General features: G+C 49.7%; 10 protein-coding genes across 10 annotated transcripts; 4 read left to right on the top strand and 6 right to left on the bottom strand.

Annotated features, from left to right (window-relative positions):
- Window positions 1-1,933: 1,933 nt before the first annotated feature.
- BDV37DRAFT_273580 (putative nucleosome remodeling complex ATPase subunit (Snf2h)) lies at window positions 1,934-4,994 on the bottom strand (the record flags this gene model as incomplete). Its single annotated transcript, XM_032085085.1, has 8 exons — window positions 1,934-1,971; window positions 2,037-2,133; window positions 2,188-3,240; window positions 3,294-3,487; window positions 3,521-3,783; window positions 3,842-4,369; window positions 4,426-4,645; window positions 4,703-4,994. 8 exons carry the CDS (start codon window positions 4,992-4,994, stop codon window positions 1,934-1,936), a joined length of 2,685 nt encoding a protein of 894 aa, XP_031938891.1.
- A 700-nt stretch (window positions 4,995-5,694) lies between these two features.
- BDV37DRAFT_285592 (putative oxidoreductase, 2OG-Fe(II) oxygenase family) lies at window positions 5,695-6,861 on the bottom strand (the record flags this gene model as incomplete). Its single annotated transcript, XM_032087764.1, has 2 exons — window positions 5,695-6,396; window positions 6,508-6,861. The coding sequence occupies 2 exons, from the start codon at window positions 6,859-6,861 to the stop codon at window positions 5,695-5,697; spliced, it is 1,056 nt and encodes a 351-aa protein (XP_031938890.1).
- Window positions 6,862-7,635: 774 nt separating this feature from the next.
- On the top strand, window positions 7,636-8,996 carry BDV37DRAFT_254603 (RNase P/RNase MRP complex subunit). The gene is made up of 2 exons (XM_032082657.1): window positions 7,636-8,236; window positions 8,323-8,996. The coding sequence occupies exons 1-2, from the start codon at window positions 7,711-7,713 to the stop codon at window positions 8,532-8,534; spliced, it is 738 nt and encodes a 245-aa protein (XP_031938889.1). The 5' UTR covers window positions 7,636-7,710; the 3' UTR covers window positions 8,535-8,996.
- On the bottom strand, window positions 8,993-10,706 carry BDV37DRAFT_254601 (tRNA splicing endonuclease subunit SEN34). The gene is made up of 2 exons (XM_032082656.1): window positions 10,584-10,706; window positions 8,993-10,371 (listed from the first exon to the last, which is right to left on the bottom strand). Exon 2 carries the CDS (start codon window positions 10,330-10,332, stop codon window positions 9,394-9,396), a length of 939 nt encoding a protein of 312 aa, XP_031938888.1. The 5' UTR covers window positions 10,333-10,371; window positions 10,584-10,706; the 3' UTR covers window positions 8,993-9,393.
- A 377-nt stretch (window positions 10,707-11,083) lies between these two features.
- BDV37DRAFT_285589 (uncharacterized protein) lies at window positions 11,084-11,376 on the top strand (the record flags this gene model as incomplete). The annotated part of the gene is made up of 2 exons (XM_032087763.1): window positions 11,084-11,141; window positions 11,219-11,376. 2 exons carry the CDS (start codon window positions 11,084-11,086, stop codon window positions 11,374-11,376), a joined length of 216 nt encoding a protein of 71 aa, XP_031938887.1.
- Window positions 11,377-11,419: 43 nt separating this feature from the next.
- On the bottom strand, window positions 11,420-12,681 carry BDV37DRAFT_285588 (elongator complex protein 4; the record flags this gene model as incomplete). Its single annotated transcript, XM_032087762.1, has 2 exons — window positions 11,420-12,138; window positions 12,210-12,681. 2 exons carry the CDS (start codon window positions 12,679-12,681, stop codon window positions 11,420-11,422), a joined length of 1,191 nt encoding a protein of 396 aa, XP_031938886.1.
- A 263-nt stretch (window positions 12,682-12,944) lies between these two features.
- Window positions 12,945-13,658, top strand: BDV37DRAFT_296185 (DNA-directed RNA polymerase core subunit RPB8; the record flags this gene model as incomplete). Its single annotated transcript, XM_032090064.1, has 2 exons — window positions 12,945-13,273; window positions 13,363-13,658. The coding sequence occupies 2 exons, from the start codon at window positions 12,945-12,947 to the stop codon at window positions 13,466-13,468; spliced, it is 435 nt and encodes a 144-aa protein (XP_031938885.1). The 3' UTR covers window positions 13,469-13,658.
- Window positions 13,659-13,689: 31 nt separating this feature from the next.
- BDV37DRAFT_273575 (thiamine pyrophosphokinase-related protein) lies at window positions 13,690-14,710 on the bottom strand (the record flags this gene model as incomplete). The annotated part of the gene is made up of 2 exons (XM_032085084.1): window positions 13,690-14,617; window positions 14,670-14,710. The coding sequence occupies 2 exons, from the start codon at window positions 14,708-14,710 to the stop codon at window positions 13,690-13,692; spliced, it is 969 nt and encodes a 322-aa protein (XP_031938884.1).
- A 251-nt stretch (window positions 14,711-14,961) lies between these two features.
- Window positions 14,962-15,982, top strand: BDV37DRAFT_178082 (OPI10 family protein). Its single transcript, XM_032079445.1, has one exon. The coding sequence runs from the start codon at window positions 15,141-15,143 to the stop codon at window positions 15,729-15,731; it is 591 nt and encodes a 196-aa protein (XP_031938883.1). The 5' UTR covers window positions 14,962-15,140; the 3' UTR covers window positions 15,732-15,982.
- Window positions 15,983-17,492, bottom strand: BDV37DRAFT_178089 (type 1 glutamine amidotransferase). The gene is made up of 3 exons (XM_032079446.1): window positions 16,978-17,492; window positions 16,640-16,866; window positions 15,983-16,531 (listed from the first exon to the last, which is right to left on the bottom strand). Exons 1-3 carry the CDS (start codon window positions 17,204-17,206, stop codon window positions 16,235-16,237), a joined length of 753 nt encoding a protein of 250 aa, XP_031938882.1. The 5' UTR covers window positions 17,207-17,492; the 3' UTR covers window positions 15,983-16,234.
- Between the last annotated feature and the right edge of the window lie 995 nt (window positions 17,493-18,487).

The following is an 18,487-nucleotide window of genomic DNA, read 5'->3' as shown; positions in this document are numbered from 1 at the left end:
TGAGCTTATGGTCATTCCCTATGATCTTCTCTAGTTTCGGAGGATTTCTGGGCTCTTCTCAATCTGTAAGGGTGATCCTCCGTATCTTATTAGGATTTTATTTCTTATAGTAGCTTTGAGATGAGCCCATTATTATTTCTGTTCTGTCCCATCTGGACCGTTTTCTTGTACCATGGAATTCTTAATTAGCCCCCCTTGGCGGTTCGGTCCGTGACCCGCCATGGTTTCCTTGGAAAGAGATTGGCTTAACCGAAGTATTATTGTATTGTATCGTGGGTAGGTATGGTATTACCTGGTATCACCGGATAAATTCAGACATGACCAACTCTTAATTATGACCAAGGTTTACCCATGATCTTCTTCTATAGCCCCAGAGGCTTATTTCTTTGTCTACCACGACGGATCAGAGAAGGTATACTCCGTACGCGCTCATGGACTATCGCTGCAGGCATACATCAGGCGAGAAGGCAACCATCGACAGCAGCATCCAGCGCCTTGCATCGGGGTTGCCGTCAGCAACGCGCGAGCGTCCTGTGAGGATGCTTCCTGCGTTTTCCCTCCTCGGGGCACGCCGTGTAACCTGAATTGAAGGGACTCATGGAAAAATTTTCACACATTCCCAGCAATGGGGTTGGATGCAGGTCCACTTTCCTGCAAGCTGCAATCCCAACACGACGCACGAGGCACATATGCTATCCACCTACAAGCAAAAACATGGAGGATGCTGTCTGGCTGCCTAGCTTCGACCTCGGACTTATGTAGTCCAGCAAGACAAATCAACGGTTGGAAATGGCGCCGTCGTTTTCCCAGAACTCTGGATGCGTGCAGATCCCCACGCAAACAACTCATCTGTTGGGACCGCCTCATTTAATGACTCGATTAGACCCGTCATGTTGCTCATCCGTATCTTGTCGGACAATTCTGCGCTCTCTCAGAGAGTCATTCCTTACAGACTCGGTGGAGACGAACAACAAACAAGGCTTTTTTCGGAAGGCAACTTCGCACGGCCCCGCCGTGAAGTTCCAGCGCAACGGAAACAAATAGGATCGGTCCCGCGGAACATATCCCTCCCTATATAACGATATTCCCTGTCTATATTGATCCACTTTTCGAGGGGCGATTCATGTGCCACCGGTTTGGGAGCGGTGGAGTCCCCGGTGAAATTTTTCTCACTTCGGTGGCCCGTTTTCTTCATCGGATCCCTGTCTGTTTCTTAGTATGACCAAGTCATGCACTGGTGGCTCGCCTAGGGTGTTATGCACTGGGCGCTTCAATAGGTAAGGCATGAAATGTCTGTCCTGTAATACAGTACTTCTATTCGTGCTGACCAACTTGCTAGTAGCTCTATTGCCGACTGGTGGCGCCGCATACACGTTGTTTCCGTCTGTTGTTGCAGTCGTTATGCAGCTCGATGTTTTGGTGGGTAGAACCTTTCTGTCTGTACCTGTTTATACGCGAATTACCAGTACAGAATGCGATCAAGGTCGTTACAGGTAATGGATTGAAAGCGATACCAGACATACTCGTTGATAATGTAAGATTCTTGCCGTTTACTTGCTCCTGTTTAGGAAGGTGCTCGGAGTATCCATGGACTAACCGAGTACCTTGTCTCTGTTTCTCCCTTCATATGATCCACATCAATTACATCAACTCCGATGAACAAATGTTTCTGGGCACATGAAAATGCTGTAACACTCCCTACCAACCGTTCAGTTCCCTGAAAACAAACTAGATGATGTCCGTACATCAATACCGTCGCGTTTTCTTGGACGGCCCAACAGATCCGAAATCAAGGCGCTGCTTTCGCTGGTCGCTGCATTGTGCGCATTTTATGTAAAACACACTTTTGGGGAAATATCCCATAGATTCATGTGCATGGTTCACTCCCACGAAGTCTGTCTGTGGCCAACTCAGGCACTCCTCACAGTATGCTCTATAGCAAGTTGTACAGCAGTACAAGAGCCCACCTGCCTTGCTACTTGTTTTCTCGCATTGAGAGCAATAGTGATGGGGGCATAAAAGCCTCTTTCCGCCACGGCGCATCTTGCCTATCGACTCGAGACACTCTTTGTGGAATGCCAGTGGACAAAGATCGCACTCTTGAGGGTTGAACTTCCGGCAGAGAAAACATGCCTGGAAAGGTTTTAGCCTTGCGATTGGCTTGAGACTGTGGGGATCACTACTTACAGCTTCGTGCGTCATTTTCTCCTTCAGGTCCGTCTGCGACAGATTTGGACATCTCTTGCTGGATAGGCTCTCGAGTCGGATACTATCCTTTCCCACGGAGAAGCCGTCGATTATAACAGTCCGCTCCTTTCCAATGCGTCTATCTGCTCGACAAAGATCCGTAGGCAAAGCTTCATAGATGGAAAATGATCTGAATCTTGTGTCGACCTTTTTCCCGTCGAAAATATTGGTTTTGACTCGCTCCGAGCGCGCCAGCCAAGCCTTTTCTTGGTGTACATCGATAGCGGTGTTTTTCCCGTTTAGCTCAATAGACTGGTTGCTAACACATAAATTGAGGATTGATTTCCAGTTGAACCAGCTCAATTCTGTTGCATCCAACTGGTTAGACGTTAAAACTGCTCGACTGCGGACTAACGCAGACAAGTCCTCCGTATCCATTGCGTAGGCTAGTCCCCGAGAATCAATCATATTTGCAAATGCTTTCATATCATGCGCTGCAGTCATATCCTCCATGACTTTACTGGCAACATATGCTTTCTTGACAATGCGACGGCTGATCTGTTCTTCCACTGTGCCCTTTGACTGGAGCTTAAAGATACTCACCGGGTGATTCTGTCCCATTCGGTGGACTCTCGCTTCAGCCTGTCGCATAACTTGGGGGTTCCAGTCTTCATCCAAGAAGATAACCGTTGAGGAACTAATTAAATTGAGACCCTCGCCGCCAGCCCTTATCGAAATCAGAAAGACCATGTATCTGGGATCCTTCTGGAAGAGGTAAATCGAGAGGTTCCGTCGTGCGTTAGATGTGCTTCCGTCTAATCGAACATATCTCACAGGATCGCCGTTCCTCTGGATAGTCAACAGAAGATCCTCACAAAGATTCAAAGCCTGATTGAAGTTCGAAAATATGACTATCTTCTTCCCTCTCTTTAACACAAAATGCTGGACCATTTTAAGGAGCACAATGTATTTTCCAGAGTTTGTGATAACATGTGCTCCGAGTTCGTAAGGATCCGGAATCGCATCATCCAACAGATACGGGTGGATCGAACACTGGATTTGCGAATCAGTTAAACTGGCATACTAGGTAAGAACTTATGGCTCACCTTGCGTAGTTCCATGAGGATATTGCTCAATATTCTGTACTTTCTCTTTTCAACGTGCTTTGCTGAAGATAGCCCGGATGTGCCAGCATTGAAACCATCATTCTGCTCACACATCATATTAGACTTTTGGTGTTTGCTCATCTCACGCTTATGGCCGAATGAGATGCTCCCATATCCGCCTTGAATGGAATTTTCTATGCCGGTAAGTATCCTCAAGTACAAGGAACGTTGAAACTCTGACAGAGGTACTGATAAAACTGTATCTGTCTTCTGTGGAATTGAAAGCCCTACTTCTGGGGATTCCTTAACTCTGCGGAGCATGATTAGGCCGAGGAAGCTTTGGACTTGGTCGAAGAATTTGGGATCGAACTTCCCGTCTCTGAGCGAAAATGCCTCTTCGAACGGCTCTGACGTAGACGGCACAAAGACATCAGGGTAGAGCCAATGGAAGATTGACCACAATTCCCTTAAATTGTTCTGTATTGGGGTTCTGAGTGTCGACAATGTTAGTCGTTTGAGCAAACGGTACCTGCAAGATGTGTTCTTACCCCGAGAGGACGAGCTTGTATTCAGCCCTGATACTTTGAATGGTTTGGGCTCTGTGCGATTGGTTATTCTTGATGCGATGGCCCTCATCAAGAACCACATAATTCCATACGAACTTTCGGAACCATTTGATGTCTGAGGTCAACGTTTCGTAGGAGGTTATAACAATGTCCACCGCCGGTGTCAAACTCCTCCGGCTTTTACCTCTGGCAGGAGTCAGAATCTTCTTGACTGCCTCCTTTTTGCTCGGTGTTCCGTGGAACTTGATAGAAGTGAGCTCCGGTGTCCACTTGTTTATCTCTGAAAGCCAAACTTCCATCACACTGAATGGACAGACAATCAAGAACGGACCAGGCTTTTCAAGTCGCACAGTATTATCGTGCCTCTTGATGCACTGGAAGAGGGCAAGGGTCTGGATAGTCTTCCCTAGGCCCATCTCATCTGCGAGGATTCCACCAATGCCGTTGTTTCGGAGATACAATAGAAATGACAGCCCTCGAAGCTGGTACGGTTTCAGTTGAGCTTGAAGTCTATGCCGCATTGTCAGTCGTTGCCAAAGCTGGAGAGAATACTAGGCTACCCTTACCCTGTAGGCTGTGGATTCAACGGTTTGTATGGTCGCACAGTGGCAGTCCACGTCTCCTTGTTTTGATAGAATTGCCCCTTGTCACCCAGAAGTGGAAGGACGATGTCTTTTATGGCCGTGAAAAAGTTGTTCCTCTTGCTTTCAATACCTTGCATAATATCCACCGCAGACTTGGCCACACAGTAACCCTCGCGTGAAACGGTCGAGTGTGACCTGATGCCTAATGTGTGGTCAGTTCAGAGCTTACATAAATTGAACGAACCAGTTCAGCAGTTACCATCAGTATGAACTTTACTTTCCGGTTCGTGGAACGGCAATGACGACGTCATTGGGCTGAGTGTCGTGGAGGAGAGGCTGCCCAGAGGGCTGCTCCACGGAGTTGGAGGCGAGCTGGAGCTGTCGGACCGAGCGTCTTGAAGGTTCTGGTCATCCATGCTGGATTGAGAGTTATCTGAGTTGGAGTTGGATTTCGAGCTGGTCTTCCAGGAACCCGTCGGCCAGCGCATATAGGAACTCCATGAGAATGAAGGCAAAGATAGCCAAGCAGGCCCAACACTTGAAGACACCATGTCTGCGTAGTGGTACTTTTGGTGAGATGATGCTGAAACGAGTCTGTAACTGCTGTCCCCTTGTTGGAGCTGCCGTTGGGAGACGTTGGGATGCCATTTTGACTAGAGAGAGAGTATATATCGACACCTTGCCTATCCAGGTGTTACAACAGCTCTGAGACAGTTAATGTTGTGTTGGGCCAGGAGTAGGAGATGTGTGAATGGTTTATAGGTTTAGAATATCATACTTGCTGGGACATTAATAACACAAAAGTGCACTGTGTTCCTTGAGGGCCCCTCTGCCCAGAAGTTTAGCTCATATAACCTATGACCAAAGGATCAAATGTGAGGAAGGGAATGACAGAGTGAAGAGTCATTATCCACTACATTCATGCACGGTGACCACATTAGGTTGTAGTGATAGAACATGTCAGGTCCTTGAAGTGACGCAGCTAAAGAGTTGTTCACCATTCCTCTGGTTAACACATAATTCACAGGGGCTTGTGAGGAAGAATATCCCACCTGTCAGTCCGGGATGGAGCAATCTGCATTCTTTGAACATGATTATAGAGCCCTAAGCAATGTACATTCAATACTCCACCCTGACAATATACTCCATACTTATATAAATTGAAGTCCATAAACTAGCCCCAAATCAAGCAAGCACATAAACAGACAAAAGAAGAAAAAAAAAAGAAAAGAAAAAAAGAAAAGAAAGAAATCAAACCCTAATCCTCCGACTCATCATCTCCGTCCCAGCCGACTTCTCATACTCTGCACTCCCCAAGCCCCCCCTCCTCCCCAACGCCCTCCTCAAAACCCACTCCTTACTGCTAATCACCTCGTCCTCCCCTCCCTCCGGAATACACTCCGACCCCTCCAACCTGCGCAAGACAACCTCATCCCCGGGCCTCGCAAAATAAACCAGACTATACCTGGTACACGCCGCCTGCTCCCCAGGAGGTGCCACAACACGATGAATATTCGACCTCAGCAACCCATTCGTGAACTTCACCAACGCATCCCCCAGATTCACAATCGCATGGCCCGGCAGCGGCCGCACATACGTCCACTCTGCGTCTGCCCCCGCCGGGAGAACCTGCAGCCCGCCCAGCCGGTTGAAGAGGATAGTCACGCTGCCGAAGTCGGTGTGCTCGCCCATCGCTGTGCGGCTGTCTCGTAGTGGTTGCGGCGGCGCTTTGATGAAGCGTACTTGGTCGCTGCTTCGGGATTGGAGGCGGTGGAGGTCGGGGAGGGTCGACTCGGGGAGGCCCAGGGTTTTGTTTAGGAGGGTGAGTACGAGGATCGTGATGTCGTGCGAGAGTGTGATGAAGGTTTTCAGGTTGGTGTGTGTTTCGGGGGTGGAGAGAATTTCTGGGCCTGGGAGCGCGGGGGAGAGGTTGAGGATGGCGTCTTTGGAGACCTTTTTGTATGCCAGTTAGTTAGTATATTCATATGTATATGTATGTGTATGTATCTTAGTGATGATGATAGTGATAGTAGTGGTGGTGATGGGGAAGGGGACAGAATCTACATTATAAAACTCATTCCTATCCATATTCCCCTCTTTATCTGCGATCATTGCCCCCTGGGCTTTATACCCATGGTAAGAACCCTGGGCACTGAAATCATACTTCTGTTTCTCGGCGAGCGGCAGCTGGAATAGCTCCGTGCCCGTTTGGAATAGCTTGTCTGCTGTGGCGAGGAGGGTAGTCCCTGACTCAGTGCCCTGCAGGTCCAGGTAGAAGAACCCGATGTCGCAGCATGCTTGCATAAACCGGTCTATTTCTGCTTCGTCGTGGGCGAGCAGTTTGCTGAGCGCGAGGCGGGTTAGGGGCGCTGTGGGGACGTTGTCTGGGAATGGGGGGAGGGTCTCTTGGGTGGCCATTTTGTTGGGTTTGGGCTTGTTCTTTTGTGTTGCTTTGTGTTGGATGTTTGAAGTTGAAGTTTGATCCTGATCTTGATATAGATGTAGCCCTAATGCGGGGAAGGAGGTGAGCCGAGGATTTGGGCCAGTTAGCGGTTTGGTTCTAGCCGATGGATGGGTTTACGAGGTTACGTTGGGGTCGTATGGTTTTGTTTGAGTTTGGAGAGAGAATTCCTTTTGGAGACAGTGGATTTGGTTCACTGTTGTTGTATTGGTGGGCGTTCGTTGGATCCAGTCTTGACCTGTAGCCTGTCAAGACTCAGGAGGACTACTGTGTTGGAGAACCCGGCATACGAATTGCACATACGACAATTGGCTAATGCCAATTGGATCTCAAATACTCTTTGAACTTTCGATACCTCGGTATGCTAATAAGTGCATGTCATAGATTGTGTTCATATTATACTGAGCTTCGAATGTTGTCTGCCTGACTAGGGCCATTTTTATTCCTGGGATGTTTGAAAAGAGAGAGATTCTTGTAACTAACCACAAACACACTAGCATATGAGCTGCTCATAGCACCACTGGACATTATACATGAAACGAATACACAAAAAGTCAAGGTATACTCGAAGTCATATACTAGGTAGACCGTAGCCGTGGAGTAAAATACTCCATTTATATTCCATCGTCCCAAAAAGGCAACCCCGTGATAAACCTAACCTTATCAGCCCAGCAAAAAGTCCCGATAACAGAACAATTTCTCTCCAACCACGCAACCACCCCGAACACCTCCTTCAACACCACACCAACACCCAGAACCAAGGAAACAAAAAGAAAAAAAGGAACAGGCGAAAGGAAAGGGAAAAAATGACCACCCCAAAACCGCACATCGCGCAAACCCTCCTCGAGCGCGCCCACTCCCCCGACACCGCATCCCAACTGTTCAAAGAACGCATAAAACAGAAACCGCTCTACCTGCGCCCGACATCGCCCACACCCGAAGACAACCGCGACCGACGCCGTCGCCACCGTCTCCAGAAGAAAGCGTACTTCCTCCGCAAACAGAAGCCGCGGCCGCTGTCGGCGCGCGAGAAGCGCGTCTCCGGTATCTACGACCTGCCCAAGGAGGAGTGCAAGTATGCGATTTTCAAGGGCCTGCATGCCATGTGGGTGGGGTATATGCGAGAGGTGCTGGATCTCGGGGGTCGCAAGCCGGAGGAGGTTAATGTGACGGCGTTGTCGCATGGGAGTAAGCTGGTTAGTGCTGATTTCCACGGGGCGGAGGTCGAGGTTGTGAGGAGTCGGTGTGCGGGGAGGGTGGGCGTTAGGGGTATTGTGGTGCGGGATACGAAGTTTACTTTTGTGGTTGTTACGGAGAGGGATGAGGTTAAGAGTGAGTTTTCTTTCCTTCTTTTTTTTTTTTTTTTTTTTTAGTCTGTGGTGAGTTGGTGAGCCTAATGTTGATGCTGTTTGCGATAGCTTTGCCGAAGGAACAGACCATTTTTCGCTTTCGGGTGCCGTTGTCTGCACCGGGTCAGGATGATATGGATGTGACGGAAGACGCAAGTGCGAATGCTGGTTCCAATGCTAGAAAGGACCTTACGTTTGAGCTTCATGGGAGTCAGTTCCTGAATCGGCCGGTGGATCGTGCAAACAAGAAGTTCAAGTGGCGCAATGTGGACTATCTTTGATTGATGGTGTGGTATTCGCCTATATTTTTATGATGTTGACGACACTCTACGACGGGGTAGGCCCGGCGAAAAGACAATCCTTATTTGGCAGTCATGCTGGCAGCGGAGCGCGGATGCTGAAGGAATGAAGCGCAAAACGCGACGCAGAGGATACCGGCGCGGAGTCGATATAGGAGAGGTTTCCTGGCGTAGCCTGCGCATTGCCTACGCATTGCCTGCCCCCAAGCATGACCAAGCCTCCGGCATCCCATGCCGTCCGTTGGCATCAAATCTCTTTCGGAGGAACCATCGAAAGTAGGGATGCTGCGCCTCGAAGGCCGCAGCTCTGCTTCTCCGGCCTTATATTGAGCTTGTCTTACATATGCTACAGGATGTGAGCTATTAGGCCATTAGCCAGTATTTAGACGTATGCTATTGAGGTGGTTTAATGGGTATCATTTTGACTAGAACAAATGCTTCTCTAGTTGCATATAAGATGATAGAGCTTCAATGTGATAATCGTGTCTCTTATGACAACCATAGAGACTCGACATTTGACTTGATTTAAAGTCGCACCGTCAAAGACCTGCCACAGGTCCCATGGCTAGACCGAGCCGTTAGCATATGCCACTAACCTCAGTCAAGCACAGGTATGCTTAATTGGTCGCCAGTGCGGATGTTCACCGACATCCATAGTACTCGTGGGCTATGTATATCAAGCATCAACAGTGGCGTTCCGTTGATCGGATATCTTCCATCCAGGAAGCGTCGAGGGCTGTGCACATGTTCCATACAGCCTATCTGCTGAACGATATGTCTACATCGCCGATGTGCGGCGTGAGACCGGTCCGTCAAAGTCTGGCAATCCAGGACAATAGTCTCACATTCCTGCCCACTCAATGCTGAAAGTTCTCACATTCTCTTCACCGGCAGTGTCCTCCTTCTTCTCAGCACCTCCAATCATAAATGCCTTCTTCACACCCGTGCCCAGTCGACCTCCGGCGATAATGTCCATCAAATCGAGCTCTTCGTCCCATTCGGCAGAGACAACCAAGAAATGAGAGTGGAATCGTAAGGGATCGCCCGGATAGGCAAGATATTGGCAGCCAAATCGAAGGCCCGGGGACAGGAAATAACCCTCGGCATGGAGATGAGCAAACAAAGGATAAGACGAGGGAGCCTGAGGTATTGGCAGCAGCTGCTCGGCAGAGGGCTCAGCTGGGAGAGGCGGACGAGCCGTTGCTGGCGTGATGCCCAGTGCATTCTCGGGGGCGACAGTAGTGGAGGTACGTCGAGAAGTAGTTTGACTATGGCTTGACGGTTGACTGTCTGCGAAGAGGTCTACCAATGGGTCATCCTTAGGCCCATCAGCGACAGCAGGAGCGGGTTCAGGATCCTCGGATTTCTTTGATTTGGCAGCTTTTGCTTTCTTTTCTTCTAATTTCTTTAATGATTTCTCTCTCTGTTGCTCCTTCCGGCTGGCTTGCAGCCGCATAGCTTGAAGGCCTTGGGATTCTAGCTCACGGAGATACTTCTTGCGATCCTCCTCCATCAGGGCTTTCATGCCTTGGTTCTGAACTTTTACCTCGTCTACAATGCAAGCTACACCTTTCTCCACCAGCAGCCTCGCCTCCTCCGGCATCAGCTCCAGCGGCAATCCCAGGAAGACATTTTGTTGTGGGATTTGCGGCAGAGTGCCTATCAGGACACCACAGATGTGATGCTCTCGTCTCAAATACGTAACGGCATCAATAGAGAAAAGATAGTAGTTACCCGCGATATACGAGATCGGGATGGGGAGGGTGGGCTCCGTAGTCATTTTGTTTATGTGAGATGTTCCAGTTTATCAGTTGCACTGCTATAACCAGTTTGATGTTAGCATATTGTTAAACACAAGAGATGCAAGATCAACATGGTAAATAAAGAATGCAAGTCATTTTCGATACATTTCTCAATCACATATGCTCGTTTTATGAGATATTATAGTGAGCTTCAGGGGATTGACAGATTATAGTATTTGTATAATCATGCAAAGACAGCAATATTAAGAAAATCAAGACAGTAACTTACCATCAAATACAAGAGTACATAACAAGATGAAGAGATGCTCTGGAATTTGGCCAGCAAAACCAGAGCTATGTCAATTGCGGTTGTGTCTAAGTGATGAGGAAGAAGAATGTAAATTTTGGTGGGAGGAGAAGCTCTTAAAAGCTAAACCCTGACGGAGCCTTTCCTCTTCGCGTTAGTCACATGGAGTGGGTTTCTCATGCCTGAGGCAACATATTCTACCATACTCCGGAGACTAGAAAGCAGGTCCGTCAGCTATCTCTGCAACTTGTTGTTGAAACTTAGGCCTAACATCATCTGATCCATCCGATAACGGCTGGATTTGACGCAGTATCGGTCTAACTATCAAGAAGACTCGCTTCAAACAAGCAATATCGCGTCACGTGCTGTACATGGTTGCGCTAAGCCTGGAGCGGCACTGCTGATCAGCCCAAACAAGAAACCATCTCTATTTCTTTTCTATCCTATGCTAGCATACGGTAACACGACCAGCTGTAGCCGCGATGAATTTCCTTTTACTCCTCTTTGTCGTGTTTTTTGCGCCTCTCCTTCTACTCCTAGGTAAGTGACTCCCCTACCGCTAACGGGTCTCCATCGTTAACACCTCGGAGCGTGGCTTGCTCTATCGTCTTGCCTAGGGAGGAGCCTTCGCTCTCGTTTCACGCAGAACTCACTAAGAGAGGGCATGGATGCCTACGGAAGGGACTATCTCCGAGGCATGGCTGGCTCTGGGCCTGCCATGTCTGAACAGATCGAACTGGAGGATATGCTGAGAGATTCGGACCATGAAGAATGATTTGCGGACTTCCTTCTCCCTCATTCAGCATAGCAGCGTCAGTTTAGAATTCTAGATCCGCTTTTTTTGGCATTCCGCCTTGACCCGCGCCTTCTTGGGCTTCCTTATCTCCTTCGGCCGGCGGTAAACTGAACGGCTTAATTTCGAACTTCCGTCTGCTGAGAGTAAACGCCCAATCTTGTCCAACATTCTGATCACTACCCCCGCCCCGTTCGTGTAGCACAGGCAGTCGATGGGTTTTGAGCACGCCTTGCGGTGGCTCTTCACCTGCTGTCGCAGCGCCTGAGGTTGCGAGGGCATCGGCAGAGTGGGGGAAAGGACAAAGCTCGATTACACCATCGGTCAAAAGTTCGACCCATCGCACAATCCCCGAAGAGCGGGGGAACAGGGACAAAGGCATTGTTATCATAGCTGTGACACGCGCAGAGGGTGCGCTCATCAAAGCCTTTAGTGAATGAAGAAACGGCAGAATGGTCTCGGGCTGGCTGGCCTCAGGCGGATAGAGCGTGGGGTTGAGCAAGGAAGGTATGATAATGCGGTGGACCGTATTGGGAGGGCCTTGGGCGATGGCGGCTTGAAGACGCTTATGAATTGAGATGAAGAGGGGTTCATTTGTGCGGGCGAGAGGGATATACGTGATATTGGCAATAGATGGGTGGGTTAGACGTTTGGTGAGGTCGAAAGCGTGGCAGAATGCTGGCTGCTGAGCCTGGTCTCCGTTGGCCGCGGACGAAGCTTGATCTCCCGTGGTTGCGACGGGCGCTGCATCTGTTAGGCTCATTCGCGATTCACACAGTTTCTGTAGATAGCAGTGACCGCATCCTATGTCTTACCTCTTGAACCAGCGACACCGGCCCCAAACTCCCCCAAACGCTCATACCTCCAGGCAATCTTCATGCGTTCTCCCTTTCGCTTGGCCGGTTTCTCATCTGCGACGTCCGCAGGGCCTATCAAGCCAGGAAGGCTTCTGCCCCATTGCTCGGGCATCCCGACAACGTGAACCTTTTGGTCCTGTACGACACCTTCTGCTGCATAGTACCGTAACAATGCGCCTGCAAAATCCGTAGTTCCATTCTCTTCAATTAAGAGAGTCTTTCCAATGGGAAGCCCGCCATGTCCAGCTAGGAGGTTATCCAGCGACCGGCTACCTGTCGAAGTAGTCGGGCGCCCATCATCGGGAGAGGGTCGGATTCCGGGATTTGTTTCTGGTACGGTCGCGGCTTGCTGCGGTTGCGCAGTAGAATTGAGAGCCGTGGCGCGATCGACGCCTGTTGACAAGCCAATATTTCTTTTGCGAAAGGACATTCTGTGCTGTAGTTGACTTGTGAAGGTGTTGTTGCTCTTGAATACTTTTTTGAGGAATGGCTGCGGGGCAGCTTCCGGGCGGAGGTAAAAGCGGCAGTGCGCTAAAAAGTCGAGCAAAAAAGCTGCGGCGATTCCTTTTGCAGTTTTCGGCCGCGTCCCCGTCAAACCTTCTACTTCCTCCCACTCCGTGACTTTGCGCCTCTTCTGCAATTCTCCATACTCTACTGTTCGAATTAGCCGAGTTACTTTGTGTCGTCGCAGCCATGTCGGACCCATTGCTTTTCGAAGACACTTTCACCATCACTGGTGTCAACCAGCAGAAATACGATCGTGTTTCTCGCCTGACCTGCACGTCCTCTGATCACACCTCTACCTTCACTCTCGATGTCAACACTGAACTCTATCCTTGCACAACTGGAGAGTCAGCGTCCATGGCTCTCGCTTCGACCCTTTCTCTGGACGGCAAGGAAGACACTGGCTCGAAGGGCTGGAGAGAAGTCGGTATGGGCGAACAGACCCTGGCGAACGACTACGACTATGTTTGCCATGGAAAGGTGTACCGTTTTGAGGAGGGAACTACCCAAGGGAACATGTAGGTAGACCTTCATTGTACCGGGATTTGCCTGGTCACGCGCATAGCGATCAAGTCCCGGAGCATTGGCTAATTGAGACCACTAATAGGGCGGTTTTCATCTCTTTCGGTGGACTTTTGCTCTATCTTGAAGGACCCTACAAGAAGCTAGCACCCTTGAGGATCGACTATGTGTATCTACTTCTGAAGAAATGAAGGAAACGAGGAAAGATATCATCCCATCAACACTTCGTATCGAAAATTCATGGGTATCTGTGTCCGGGGTCGACATTCGGACTGACAGAAAAGTTTGCATTAATTGGGATGTTTGGTTGCAGCGTCGGCGTTTGATTGGTGATTGGGTATATCAATAGAATATCAAACAATTCTCAACATATGTGTTCTCATCTACCAGTTAACTCAAGGTCGGTGACCACTCAGTTTGCGAAATGCGACGCTGTTGGGAATTCAAAGCGGCGGTGCATCCTCGTCAGGATCTGGAAATAGTCGGGTTCATTCTCAGGGGTCAAGATGCCATGCCTAATGAAGAAATCAATGAAGACGACTGCGCAATTGGGCTTGAACTCCCCGTTTGCAAGAGCCTTCTTCGTTTCTTCAACGGTATACAACTTAAATTCTTCCACCTCACCGTCACTGGGCTTGGGAACAATGTCCCGATTAAGCTTGATGTCGTAGACATACTCTACCTCTGGTTGTAGCAGATCGACTTCGCCTCCGGCCCGAGAGTCCCGCACATAGAAATACGAAACGCAACCTACTGACTTGGCAGTGGCCCTGATGACGTCCCCAGGCAGAGATGCCTCTTCCTCTGCTTCACGAACAAGACATTCAAAGGGACGTTCGTTGGTGCTCATTCCCCCGGCCACGGAATTATCGAGCATTCCAGGGTATGTCTGCTTGGTCTTTGCGCGCTTCGGCACCCAGAACTGCAGACCTTGCTCGTCTTCCACGTAACAGGTGGCGTGCACACCATACGACACAACACCAAACAATGGGGTGGCGCACCGTTCCATCTCGAGGAAGAACTTACCCCCGGGGGCATAAACGGCGTACATTTCATTCCGCCACCCCTTTAGAATCTCAAACCTTCCCCGTTTGGCCTCCGCTCTCAAGGTCTCATCCATGACCTTACTGCGCTGCTCCGGAGTTGCATCTGCAGCAGTGTTCAGTGTGACGGTCTGGTTGGTAGAGTCCACTGTCCAGTGTTCAGCGGGCCAGTGGAACTTGGCCACGGCCGAGTTGGGTATGTATCCCAATACCGCATCGCATCCATTGACCTTGAAGGCGTGGTGTTTCTTTAAGTGGGCTGCGTAGAATGCGGGGTTATCCTCGTAATATGGAAATCTGTTCGGGAATGTTGGTATTGATAATAGGTAGATGAGAGGGGGCCGATTACTTATCGCATTCATCAACCAGGTCCAGGTTGGATTTGGCCATTGTGTATGCAACCAGGTCCAGTGTAAAGTTAACTAGCAAACTATGCATGCATACATATTACATGCAATACAATGTGTCTGGCAAAACATGTGACCAGCTGGATGCCCACGCAGCCATAACAAGTTAGGCTGGTCCACAGCCCTTATCGATAAGGGCAGGCGGACGATTTCGTCACCAAGCTTTTCTTTGCGATTCTACCATATGGAACCCCCAGGGAAATTCTCCCCAGCTCCAGTAGCTACGACCACCGTTCTTTCTTACACAGCTTGGACAATGCATCTTCTCCCCAAATCACCTGTATAACCAGACTATAAACCACTTAATCTGCATCTGTCCATCCATTCTTTGACGTCCAATCAACCAGATACCCCACTTGCATTTGTTTATCGCATTGTTTCACTACTGAACTACTACTTCTCCCCCCGCCGCCATGTTCTCCGTCATAATTCCAGGCAGACCCTGCCTCACAGACATCGTCCCAGTCGACCCGCAACCCAATGGCCAAGCCACCAAATTCGCCTTCACAATCCCGCTCACCCCGGACCTCTCCGACCTCGTCGTCTTCCTCCTCCCCGGCACTGTTCTGCCCCCAGACACAGCCGCCGCAATCTACATCCAGTTCCCCTCCGACCCCAACGGCTTCCGCTTCATCGGCGCCCTCGCCAACGAAAAGCCCTCCTCCATTCTCCCCACATCTCCACCCCCAAACCTCCAACCGGGCATGACAGCAACATTGGGAATCTCACTCGAGCCCATCGCAACCGTCGCGCCGCAGCTCGAGGCCCTGGAGGCCGAAAAGGGCGCCTCGGGCCAGCTAGTCCGGCAGACGAGGCAGATCACGACCAAGGTGCTCGCACAGCGCATTATCGGGAATGCGTTTAATTTCCTGGCCAGCTTTGCCTCGAGTGACCAGGATGCGGTGCCGTTGAAGGCTTTCCGCGATTGGTGGTCGAAGTTTGAGCGGAAGGTGGAGATGGATCCGTCGTTTCTGGAGAGGGAGGATCCAAGTGCTAGTGGGTGATTGTCTTTTCCTTTGGATAAGGGGAGTTTTTGCTTTGGAGTGGCTTTTTTGACTGGGATTGGTTGGGGGCGTTGTTTGTGTCGCTATTTTTAGATACCGGATTTGCGGTATTCTTACTTGCATGGGCTATATTGTCGGTATGGGGGTAATGCGCATTGCGCTTGTCCTTGGAGGATTTATCCACCTGCGCGGTGTCTGCGCGACAGCTGAAACTATACTGGAATATGACCAGAGCTTCATGAAGAGGCCCAGGGTGCCAGATGCTCGGGGATATTGAACGCTCGGGCGCTATCCATACCTATCTCAATTGCATTGCGTTGGTCTATCGGCGTGTTTTGTTGTCGTCAATGGGGACCAGGCCAGGAATCTTTTACAAGAAGATAGAATTCATGTGCCTCAAATATATATACAATTGTCTCCTCTATATACCGTCGCTATAAACAAGGTGAGGAATACAAGCCATAGTCTAGTTGTTGCAGCAATCGATGCCAGTAGATGGGTATTTATTCAATCTCCCCAAGCAAAAACTGCAAGAAAACAACCAAAATATCGAACCCATCATGCGCCAGCTCCGTTCTAGCCAGTGCATCCTCACTCTGCTCTTTCGAGAAAACGCCATCCCGGGTCCGCTTGTTGACAATCTCGGTAACGATGAACCCGTTGTATTCCGGATGACCCTGGACTGTTATTAACTTGCCCGGCAGGTACATGCCCTGTAGGGCGCACTTGGGCGAGGAGCCCAGGGGTATCACGGTCGGGGGACAGCTGTGGACGATGTCTCGGTGCATTTGGTGGATGCGCTATCATGGCATACTGTTAGAATGGAAGGTGATAAGAAGATTGGGTGTATGGATGAGGTGGTAAAATGCATTGATGAATGCGAATAGCCACAGGGGTGCACTGCGTACCAGTTTATCCTTTCCAAAGAGTTTCTTCCCCTGATCTGTCAAGTCCATGTTGCAGACTGCAAGCTCCCAGCCGGCATCGCTGCGGCCGACCTTGACGCCGAGTGCGCGGCCGATGATCTGGTGTCCGAAGCAGATGCCGAGGAGTTTGACGCGGTTGTCTTGGAGGGCTTTCTGGGTGTATTCGACTAATTTGAGGATCCAAGGGTCGTTTTCAAAGGAGTCATGTTCTAAGGTACGTCAAGTTAGCAAGATGAAAATTAGAGCTTAAGGTTATCAGGTGTGCCGCCGTGATGTGTGTATGTAGAGGGCCAGCGCTCTAGCATACTTTAGGCACTCACTAGATCCAGTCTGCACGATCGCATCAACATCCTCCAATTTGGGGTACTCTTGCGCATGCACGACATCCCATCGAGTAATGTCAAGGCCAGCCTCGGGATCTAATCCCAGGGACTTGGCGCATTCGCGGAAAAGTTGAGAAAATAAGCCGTAGTAGCCATTATACCTTTTATCCACACTTTCTATTGGAGTGTCGCATTCAAGGATGGCGATCCGGAGCGGGGGGCGCATTTTGGCGACGGGGTGAGATCACAGCGATGATTGTCGATGTCACAGGGTAGGACGTGATGGAAGATCAAGGTATCAAGAAACTCTAAAGCCAACGGTTTGCAGATCCCACGCAATAAACGAGTTCCGAAGGAGTCGATGGAGAGGTGCAGGACGCAGTTGAGTCATTTTGTACCCCTGGACGCCACCGCCTTTTTGGTCAGGCAAATCCTACGAGTTTAAGGTGGCGATAGGGTTTGATCTTATAAGGTTTCTGGTATTATAATCCTGTTCCTTTGGCTCATTCCTGCCGCCTTTGCTTTTTCCGGGACATCGGAACGTTTAATACTTGGTTATCGCAAAGTCAGTAAGTCTTCCGGGTGTTGAGATCGGATTAGAGTCCGGCTTATGCTACCATGTATTTCGGATAGTACTCCGAAGTATCGATATAAGCACAGGCCACAGCTGTCTTTCACATAGTAGTGCAGGAGACTTCAAACGTAATTGATATGACAGCAGATTCGTGCGTCCTTAATAACAGCCGCCAAGAGAACGGCCTGTCTTTATCTTAGCCTTTGTATGGCCAATTGTTGTACTCGTCTCGAGCAAGCGGCAAATCGGAAACGACAGCCCTAGGTTGAGGGACTCGATGGGTCTGTGCCGGGGATCCCAACCAGTGGGACGGCGGCAATATACTTCGTATGGATGCATGAACGCTTGGTGCGGATGACACAATTCCGGGGACATTTTGGTCATCAGGTCCCAATCTGGCCATAGACAAGCTGCAGCGGAATGGACAAAGCAAGTCAAGGTAAGGTAAGCAAGACAAAGTGGGTCACAGATTTATGAGCAGACCGCACTTATCAGTGACTAAAGAGGGGTTGAAATACCCTCAGTGCATCAGCGTGCATGCGGCATTTTCATTAGCCTTGGCCGTCTTGATGTTTCCTTCTTCTGCGACTACGGCTACTCTTCTTCTGTATAGAGGACAAAAAGGAACATGAGATTACGGATGTTCATGATGTATTTCGGGATTGAGTCAAACATTGAAGTGAGAAATTCAATGGAGAGACAAATACAATCTCATTCCCGCCTTTCCGTACCCGAGTGGGGACCCGAAGTTCCCCCCCACTGGGACAAGGTTGGCTCGAGTCACAGCACGAGATGACTCCAACCCACTGCATTAGCGTCGCTCTCATCGTACAGCCTCGACTATAAAAATTTCTGTACTGAAAAGCCAAATGCGACCAACATTTCCTCCTATTTAACTAGACTGTAGCAGCCCCCCGAGCGAGTTGATTCTGG

The sequence above is a fragment of the Aspergillus pseudonomiae genome (genome assembly GCF_009193645.1).
Source record: "Aspergillus pseudonomiae strain CBS 119388 unplaced genomic scaffold BDV37scaffold_62, whole genome shotgun sequence".
NCBI lineage: Eukaryota > Fungi > Ascomycota > Eurotiomycetes > Eurotiales > Aspergillaceae > Aspergillus > Aspergillus pseudonomiae.
Note: the sequence above shows the minus strand (reverse complement) of the source record. Positions and strands in the feature narration are given on the sequence as shown.

Bases quoted from the DNA above. Each gene is read 5' to 3' on its own strand.
- BDV37DRAFT_254601 (XM_032082656.1), bottom strand. From the start codon at position 10,332: ATGACTACGGAGCCCACCCTCCCCATCCCGATCTCGTATATCGCGGGT.
- BDV37DRAFT_178082 (XM_032079445.1), top strand. From the start codon at position 15,141: ATGTTCTCCGTCATAATTCCAGGCAGACCCTGCCTCACAGACATCGTC.
- BDV37DRAFT_178089 (XM_032079446.1), bottom strand. From the start codon at position 17,206: ATGCGCCCCCCGCTCCGGATCGCCATCCTTGAATGCGACACTCCAATA. The intron at 16,867-16,977 runs GTGAGTGCCTAA...GACGTACCTTAG, and splicing joins GATCGTGCAGACTGGATCTA to AACATGACTCCTTTGAAAAC. The intron at 16,532-16,639 runs GTACGCAGTGCA...ATGCCATGATAG, and splicing joins TCTTTGGAAAGGATAAACTG to CGCATCCACCAAATGCACCG.
- BDV37DRAFT_254603 (XM_032082657.1), top strand. From the start codon at position 7,711: ATGACCACCCCAAAACCGCACATCGCGCAAACCCTCCTCGAGCGCGCC. The intron at 8,237-8,322 runs GTGAGTTTTCTT...TGTTTGCGATAG, and splicing joins GGAGAGGGATGAGGTTAAGA to CTTTGCCGAAGGAACAGACC.